A 9,662-nucleotide genomic window follows, 5' to 3' on the forward strand; every position below is an offset into this window, starting at 1 on the left:
CTACTGAAGGAAGAGAGTACAGACTTTTTTTTTGTTTTGTCATATCGTATCATTGTTGTCGTGAGAAAGACGGTCGATACAGATATAATAACATGTGATGCTATATTACGAAGTCAAATTTTTATGTTTAGCACAAATTTCGTTTTGGTAATGCGTGAAGTAAAATGATTAAAAACTTATAGTCATAAATAAAAAACTTATAAATAAAACTTGAAGTAACAATGCAAAACTTACGTTGCAAAATGTAGTCATTCTTATTTCTCACGCACTTACCCGTAATCGATGATGCACCAGTTGCGTGCGGTCTTACAGATTGTAAACCTTTCAAAGTGAGACAATTTACGTGTAGTATTTTGTCATTTTATAAGTGAGATAAAATGATAGTGCAATATTATATAAGTACTATATCAGCTTATTTCAATATGTTTTACGTAATATTGTGATTTATTATTAAATATCATATCGACAGATTAGACACAGACAATAAATATTATCTCTCTTTTTTTCAGTGTATCTAGAATTTATTGAATATAAAATTTAAAACGTTTATTATCGTTTTATTTCAATAAAGTAACATCTTACACAAAGATTAAAAAGAGAAGCGTATCTGAAGATGCAGCAAAACAACATCTGCACTTAACAATGGAAAACAAACATTTTGTTTGTTGTTAAACCGTTTATAAATTTCTTGTCGTAAACAATACGGAGATGTAACCAGCGCATGTTTTTAATAACTGTGTGAAAAACAGGCTGTATGTATTATTAAAAAAAAGTAACCAGTATGTATAACACATAAAGCATATAAAAAAAAAGATATATTATATCTGTTAAAATAACGGATAAAATTAGAGGTGAGGAGGGACTTACATTGCAAAATGTGCTCATTGTTAACGGAAACACTTTACCGGCTGTAAGATAGAGAGACTTGTTTGTTTTTGCCATTACAAGAATCAAATTTCGCATATCTTTAAATTGCAGACTATACCATTCATTGCAATATGCAGCATCATGAATTCGACCGCACTTAACACGTATAAAATTACATTACACTTTGTGTAAAATTATATTAATGCAATAACTATTATATATGTATCGGGCTGTCTTACCTGCGCTGTCAAAAGTTCGCCGACGGCACAATAAACACACATATGACCAAATATTGTGCTAACTACGGTTGTAATATATATTACTTGCGAACCCGATAGATGAAATCCATCTTTCAGCAGCTAGTTTGATCAAAGAACGATCATTATATAAAATTATATGGAAAAGATCCTCTTATAGATGCTTTACTTACACTCATCATATAAACACCTTGAATGACGAAGATCATACCGAAGTATATGAACACCATGAACAATATTACATTAAATATATCTTCTATAATAGTGATGGCTCTACAATATAACATTCACAGAAAAACTCGAGATTTTTATTTTAAAAAATTAAAAAAAAAAAATTTTCTAAATATACATTATATACGTAAACATTGTTTTAATTCTTTATTAAAAGCTAAGTGATATAAACAATGTACCTAAGCAGACGAACATGATCTGTTATACAGTTTTTTAGAATAACAACGTAATTCGTATTATTATTCAGATTTGCAAGTTGGTTTTCCAATATATCCAACTGACCGGAGATATGGAATATCGAGAGACTGAGAAAATTGTCTATGCTTGAATAGGGTATACTGCAACAGATCAGTGCGATGGTTTGAGAAATGAATGTTAGCTCGTATTGCGGACTTTTGGTTGTATCAAAAATGTAATACGTCTGCAATGGCAACAGTCTGCCGGGATCGGTGATATTTGTTACGTATCTTACTGAGTAACCGAAGATAGGTAAAACATTTACGGCCAACAAACCCATCGCGAACATGCTGTATCCACATATAAGAATTATTCGCGCAGTTTGTGCTCTCGAGATCATTATCATTCTCTCATGAGACGTTTTCGTTTTCATCCAATCGTACGCGATTATATCTATCAGCAGTTTGACATCTTTTTGACACATGAAAAATTGTAATAATTATAAATTTTTATAAAGAAATAATAAAATTACAGTGTTATGAAGAGTAAAAAGAAGTTTTGATAGAGTTTATTATTTCGTCGCTTGCTTTTATTGTTTATAGTGCGATTTGCAGACACATATAAATCTAACACGTAACTTACAAGTATACAAATTGTACAAATTGTAACATAAGTTACATATCTACCTGGTTTCTTCCACCAAAAGATAACAAGTTTTAAAACTGCCCAAATTATAGGTAAAGTAATCTGCATGTTATCTATCACTATTAAAAAATGCGAACGTATCCGTATCATTGAATGTATAGCGGGAATCGTTATGACTATCATTATTAAAAGGAAAGTAAAAAGTGTACGTAAATTGCATATTAAGTTATCTCGCTGAGTTTGCCGAGACGTAGGCCAGAGCCCGATCAGATTTAAGCTATATCGATTTAATTTTACTGCCCACTCGTAATCTGCCTGTTGCAAAAATGTTGCTACTAAGTCGTTGCGTTGATCTATGTACTCATTATCATCGTGTTAATATACTTACGTTATTAGCAATTTTATCTTTGCAACAAGAAGCACTTTGATACGTGAAATTATTTGAACCTTCCATAACGAGCGCACTTTGTTAACTGCGAGCTGTCTCGCGAGTATGAAGTCTTGTTACCTTTTAATGTAAAGCGAGAGAAGAGAGGAAAAATGGAGATGGGAATGTAGTGCGTGCATAATGAAAAAAAAAGTTTCAAAAGCGTTTGATCGTCAACGTGCGCAACGGAGGGTTCTGACTATTATAATTTGTGTGTGTGTGTGTGTGTGTGCAGGTAGTATACGTTTTTGTGTTTGCAACAAGGTAAAAAAACTGGCCTAACAGCAGAAGAATAAAGTGTCTTCTTCTCTTTTGTCGCGTGTCGCGCTCATTAAATTTTTACGCACACATATCGATTTTGAATGCTACTGAAGAAAGAGAGTAGAGACAATTTTTTGTAACCTACAGATTTTTTTGTTTTGTTATATCGCATTATTGCTGTCGTAACAAGTACGATTGGTTATATTATACAGATGTAATAACAGGGATGCGATAATACAATGTTCAATTTTTGTTTAGCGCGACGTTCGTTTTATGCGAATATTATTTGGTGTTTCTAAAATTTAGGAAAAATTGTCGCTTTTTCTCAATTCGGAAATTCTGACAATTTTCTTAGCGAAGACAGTGTAAGTTTATTTTCTCTTTTCTCTACATACTATCATATACAATAACTACTGCTACTTATACTACTCGCAACTATTACACGCACTTCGCAATACAGCAGAGTTTTCCACAACTTTTTTACTGCACAACATCCTGCAACATTGGTTCATACTAACCCAGTTAATACACACATATGATTTTATGCATTTGAACCTGAGAACAACCCTCACCATTTGACATTTGTTATTTAATTAATAACTCAATAAATATTAATTTTCTGCAAAATAGCGAACAACTTTTCTGTTCAGACTGATCCGATCTATCTCTTCACTTCGGCTGTGTCAAAATGTTTTAGACATCTTGTACATGCCAACACTAGATAAATCTCTACGTGCACACGAAATTAAATTACATATAATCATTTCATTTCCATTAATAATATAAACATTTTATTTCTATCAATATATCTCTCCGTCACATTTGATTTGCTTAAGTACTTCATTTCACTGGAAGTATGTCACAACTATTTTTATTACACCGGAGTGAATAGTATACTACAATTTTTTTTTTTAATTCTCATCCTTGCTTCGCCAGCAAGAACGATATGTAACCACCCGACGTTTTTAACAACTGAAAAATCATCGTTTTCTTAAAGATGATGACAAGTGAGATAAATTTTTATACGAGTAAATAACTACTTGTATGTATGTTGCAATCGTTTCTTTACGAGCGAAAATATATTCGTAAAATCACAACAGGAGAGTTATATCAAAATAAAATAAATTTCTTACGCTGCAAAATGTGGTCATTGTGAGCGGGAATATTTTTCCCGCGGTGATGCGGAAGGGTTGATTGGCGCGTATCATTAATAAGATAAGAGTTCTCGCGTGTTTCGATTTCAGTTTGTACCATTCCAGCTCGCACATCGCGCGATACACTCTTTCGCACTTGAAACGCACACACAGAACAATGAGCTTATACCTAATCTACGTTTATATACGCATGTTGTTTGTAAATTAACTTACCTGTATCGTTACGATCTCGCCGGCGCTACAATAAAGGAAAGTGTGCGTGAGCAAAATAGTAATACCAATTATCGGAAAACATAGTCTCGCAAAGGATACATCACCTTCTTCGGTAATTATCTAAATATGCTCGAAATTAAATAAAAACTGAAGATTAATTTTAGTTCGAGTGATTGTAATTTTTTTTAATAAAAAAAGTTTGGAGATTCTAATTGTAAATAGAATAAAAACGCATGTAAATAAAAATAAACATATATGATATTATTTGTCGACAGTTGTCAGAAATTATGTTTATGATCAAATGTATCGAGGGGAAGAAATTCAACTTACGGTGAGCAATAAGAATCCGTGAAGACAAAATAAAATAGCAAAGTAAAGCACCAAACTCAGCATCATTAAAGTAAAAGTATCCTCAATAATCTTAGCGAATCTATAAAAACAAAAACAAAAAAAAATAGAATTAAAAATTTTGCCGATCTGCTAAATTTTTCAAAACGCATTTTTCACGATTATAGGAATTAATTTTTTTAATGTTGTATACACACACATAATATATATATATATAATAACACAGAAATATGTATAAAATTATCATTTACTTGATTAGCCGTAGATGTTTGGCCACGTTGTTGCTCAGAGCGCAAATGAAACTCTGACAGGATGTCAGTACGGCTATGCGGTTCTTGAAGATCTCCAACTGCCCGGAGAAGTGAAGGATTGCGAGTCCCAGAAAAGCGTCCACGGACGTGTAAGTCGCGGCGGACAGGAGAATCGTGACAGCCTGAACGATGAACGTGAGCTCGAATTGCGGGCTCTTATCCACGTCGTAAAAGTAATAAGTCTGCAGCGGCAACGGTCTGCTCAGATCCGTGAGATTCGTCAAGCGCCGAAGCGAGAAGCCGAAATACGGAAGAACAATGACCACCACGAACGCCAATATCATTAGAACGTATCCGCTCATAACAATCGTTCGAGCAATCTGCGCTCGTTCGATCATCACGTCCCTCTCCTTCGTCGTCTTTGATTCCATCCAGTCTTGCGCCATCATGTTTAAGATGGATAAAAGAGCTTTTTAAATGTATAAACAGTAAAATAATGTTACAAGAAACCTTTCGAGACGATGTCCGCACTTTTCAAGATAAAATTTACGCGCAAAGTTTGAAATTCTCGTCGAATAATTCCAATCGATATTTACCTGGTCGTTTCCATCGCATGACACCGAGTTTCAACGAGACCACGAGTAGAGGCAATGTGATTTGTATATTGTCTATCATGAGTAGCATATCGCCCCAAACACGTACGAGAGCGCAAACGAGAGGAACGCCTGAGATGATTGTCACTACAACGAAAATGATGGCCAGACGAAGATCGGAAGTGAACCTATTTCTAACCGTTTCATCGTTCGCGGGCCATAAACCGACTAGTTCCAAACCTACGCGATTCAAATCGACCGACCACAAAAAATCTAGCGTTCGAACACAAAAGGAGAAAAAGAGAGGAGGAAAATTAGAAAGAAATTTCGGAAATTGTATCAATATTTAAAAAATATTGAAAACGCTAAAAGATCCACGTGTGCAGGAAAATATTAATAATAATTTTCGTATTGCTTGATCGTTATAAGGAGTCGATTTTGAGAAAATATATGACGGTCATACCGAGAAGATGAACGTAAAGATGACTCAGGCTGAAAACAAAAAACGATAAAATATTCGGTACCTTTGCAACGTGACTCTACGGAAATGTCCATGTTGAAGACTATTTGCGAACTACACTCCCCATACCGTACTATCACGAGGGATGATCATCACGCATGCTTGTCACGAGTGCAATACCCTCCCTGTTTTCTCCGTTGCGACAAGCGCATTAAATAGTAATTGCTGCCATTTGTAGTTGGTAATAGTAGCTGGTAGTTTCGTAAAAACGAAAAAAAAACTTTACGAACGGAGGAATAAGTCATAAAAAATATAGAGGTTCGTGTTATAATAAAAAAAGAACATGTTACGATCTATCGCTCGTTGAACTTGTTATTAGGTATTTTCATGCTATACAGCATTTCATTTGTGTAGAACCTTATAGAAAAGTTATAGCAATGATCTTAAATATAATCCTTAAAAATATCGACGCTTTGTTAACAAAAAGGGAACACGTTTTGTTACATTATGTCGTCGGCTCGTTACAAAGTTTTTTTCACGCTGGACATAATGCTTTTTTGAAGTTCGCGTTGTGTTGGTCATAATAAGAGATACGAAGAAGCTACTTGAAGTTTTGATATCTTCGCGGAGAGAGACCGCCGTGGAGAAAAATAACGAAATTCTAATGAAAAACCGCGATGTTAAATCGCGACGTTACAAGACGAAAAAAACTACAAACTCCATTTTGCTTCCTTTAAAATGCTAGACAAATTTTGGAAAAACTTGAGGAAATTTAAGGTAAAAGATAATAAGTATCAATTAACGTATTATACATATTTTACCAAAAATTTATTATTAATATTTTATTTCTTCTGAGCTACCTTCCTGTCATCCTTGTTCTACTTTTGTTTTTTTTTCGGAAATAAACAATAATTATGTAACACCACACACAGATAATTTCACTCGCTCTTAGCCAGTAAAAATGATATATAGCCGGCTGACGTTTTTACTAACTGAAAAATAATGTTCAAAAATATTTTACGTATACAAAGAGAAAAAAAATCTACTTTGAAGAAAAATCTCATAAAAAATCTTACACTGCAAAACGTCGACATCGTTAATGGAAATAGTTTGCCTGCGGTGATGTGGAAAGGTTTATTGCAACGAAGCATCAATATAACAAAATTTCTTCGTTTTCTCGACTCCAATTTGTACCACTCGAGGTTGCATATAGTACGATACACTTCTTCGCACTTAATGCGTATATTACAATAATACATTATTTTGGCATTGTTTACGGAAATGAGTTGAATAACTTACTTGCTTTGCTACCATCTCGCCAGCAGCACAGTACAGAAGCATGTGCGAAAATAAGATAACGATACACAGTAGTACAAAAAATTTTCGTGTAATAGACATGTCGCTTATCTCAGCACCGGAAAGTATCTAAAATTATAATTTGTTAAGAAGAAGTAGAAAAATTATTTGTCAAATAGATAGACACGTTTTGCATACATTTATATCGAAGAAATACAAATATAAAATGCAAAATATGTGTTATATTTTCTCTTTCTGCTTACGTTAACCAGTAAAAATCCGAATAGACAAAATACAATAGCAAAATAAACTAGCAATCCCAGAGTCAATAAAGTAAACGTTTCTTCGATGTTACCGGCAAACCTATGTATGTATAAATATATAAAATACATGTATTAAAAACATTTGCGTTACATGTAAAACATATATAGGAACCAAAAGCGCGCGTAACGTATTTATTTTACTATTTAATTAATTGTTAAAATCTACTGAAACCTTATCAATCGTAGATGAGTCTTTACGTTATTACGCAGAGCGGCGTCGAAATTTATATTCGACACCAAGGTGATCATTCTGTGCTGAAAGTTCTCCAGCTGACCGCATATGTGAATAATTGCGAGTCCGAAGAACGCGTCCACCGACGTGTAAGCTATCCCGCCTACGAATATCGCCACGGCTTGAGAGGCGAGCGTAAGTTCGAACTGCGGACTTTTGTCGGTTTTGTAAAAATACGACGTTTGAAGCGGCAACTCTCTGACTCCGTCGGTGATATTCGTCAAGTATCTGAAGTGTATGCCAAATGAAGGAAGAATAATAAGCATGACGAACGCGAATCCCATCAAAGAGTATCCGCAGATCATTATCACACGGGCGACTCGCGCTTGTCTTATCATCACGTTTCTTTCGGCTTCCGTTCTAACTGTCATCCAATCTTCCGCTATCATTTTTACAATAAATGTAACAGCTAAAAATGTCAAAATATTTTTCTTGAAGTCTTGAGGTAAAGTGCAACATCCCAATATAAATTTTATATTTTTATGTGTTTGTTATTTTTTTACGTGGAAACAAATGCAAAAAAATAAGCATGAGCACCGTATATTATTGGGTAATGCGCCGATATGTGTGCCGCATCTACATACATTTTGCTCACCTGATCGTTTCCATCGCATGATGACAATTTTAAACGAAATCATAACCATGGGCAGAGTGAGTTGAAGATTGTCTATAATTAGTATCATGTCACCCCACACCCGCACAAGAGAATATATAAGAGGAATTACGGTTAAAAGAGTAACGGTAACAAAACTAATGACTACGCGAAGATCGGAAACGGAGCTGGTTTTAGATGTTTTATCAATTGCCGGCCACAAACCAACAAATTCCAGACCAAATCGATTAAGTTCAATCGCCCATACAAAATCTAGAAAAAATGTTGACATTAATAAACTTCACGTGTAACTTAACACAAATTTACACGTATTAAATAACTGCACACTTTTAGATGATTAAAAGAGTGAGGTAAACCTCAAAGTGGCGCGTACGCTTGTTACCTCGATAGCTCGAACGTTCAGAAATGTCCATGTCGTTATTGTGAAGACATTTACACCCCACTCGCCACATTATGACGAGAAAGATGATCATTACGCAAGCTCGTGTTCCGAGTGCAACCCCTTTGCTTTTCGCGACGAACTCATTAAATAGTAATTGCTACTGTACGCAGTTCGGTAACAACGGTTTGTGGAAAAAACTTTACGAATGGAGAAGAATGAGTTACAAAAAATATCGACGTCCACGTTAATAAGAGGGTACGCTCTGTTAGCAATCGGCAACTCGTAGAACTTGTGTGCAAAGTTTTTTTATATACCGTACACGATGCTTTGTGACGTTAGTTGTGGTGCTGGTCATAATGAGAGACACGATAGAAGCTATTTGCATTTTTGATACCTCTATAACGCGGAAAGACCGCGGTGAAGAGAAATAACAGAATTATAATAGAAAAAAGGTATGTACATTGTAAAACCGGCGATATCTAGTACGATGATGTCTCCAAAATTGATAAAATACAATGAATTTGTTTTATTATCGAAATAATCTTTGATAACAAAAAGAGAAAATAGTCGTATTAGTATTAATTATGTCCTCCAATTATATGTACTATAAATTATTTATATAATATTATATTACACAAAAAATAAACAAAAAAGGTTTGTTTTTACTGAAACAACATATTTATTCTAATATTCTTTACTTGTATGTTTTCGAAAATATATGAGTGATAGTATCGCCTAATAATATTTCATGATTTCATGTCGCTCATTGCTAACAAAAATGACACGTAGCCAGCCGATGTTTTTAATAACTGAAAAATAACATTTAAAGATGCTATATGATGTACAAAGCAGGAATAAACTGTTATGAAGTAAATTACAGCAATTGCTTGTATATGTATGTTTATTATATAATAAATATAATATAATTATAT

At 34.1% G+C, this 9,662-nt stretch overlaps 3 protein-coding genes across 3 annotated transcripts; all 3 read right to left on the bottom strand.

Annotated features, from left to right (window-relative positions):
- Positions 1 to 677: 677 nt before the first annotated feature.
- Positions 678 to 2,631, bottom strand: LOC109860878. Its single transcript, XM_020440274.1, has 8 exons — positions 2,566 to 2,631; positions 2,387 to 2,492; positions 2,219 to 2,296; positions 1,775 to 2,003; positions 1,535 to 1,693; positions 1,298 to 1,397; positions 868 to 1,023; positions 678 to 734 (listed from the first exon to the last, which is right to left on the bottom strand). Exons 1-8 carry the CDS (start codon positions 2,629 to 2,631, stop codon positions 678 to 680), a joined length of 951 nt encoding a protein of 316 aa, XP_020295863.1.
- Positions 2,632 to 3,783: 1,152 nt separating this feature from the next.
- Positions 3,784 to 5,979, bottom strand: LOC109860879. The gene is made up of 6 exons (XM_020440275.1): positions 5,949 to 5,979; positions 5,428 to 5,664; positions 4,832 to 5,300; positions 4,563 to 4,662; positions 3,999 to 4,154; positions 3,784 to 3,837 (listed from the first exon to the last, which is right to left on the bottom strand). Exons 1-6 carry the CDS (start codon positions 5,977 to 5,979, stop codon positions 3,784 to 3,786), a joined length of 1,047 nt encoding a protein of 348 aa, XP_020295864.1.
- An 828-nt stretch (positions 5,980 to 6,807) lies between these two features.
- Positions 6,808 to 8,800, bottom strand: LOC109860880 (odorant receptor 43a-like). Its single transcript, XM_020440276.1, has 6 exons — positions 8,731 to 8,800; positions 8,331 to 8,600; positions 7,702 to 8,144; positions 7,184 to 7,309; positions 6,961 to 7,116; positions 6,808 to 6,876 (listed from the first exon to the last, which is right to left on the bottom strand). Exons 1-6 carry the CDS (start codon positions 8,798 to 8,800, stop codon positions 6,823 to 6,825), a joined length of 1,119 nt encoding a protein of 372 aa, XP_020295865.1. The 3' UTR covers positions 6,808 to 6,822.
- Positions 8,801 to 9,662: the final 862 nt, after the last annotated feature.

Source organism: Pseudomyrmex gracilis, unplaced genomic scaffold (assembly GCF_002006095.1).
Source record: "Pseudomyrmex gracilis isolate BER0280 unplaced genomic scaffold, ASM200609v1 scaffold_498, whole genome shotgun sequence".
In the NCBI taxonomy this organism is placed as follows: Eukaryota; Metazoa; Arthropoda; class Insecta; order Hymenoptera; family Formicidae; genus Pseudomyrmex; species Pseudomyrmex gracilis.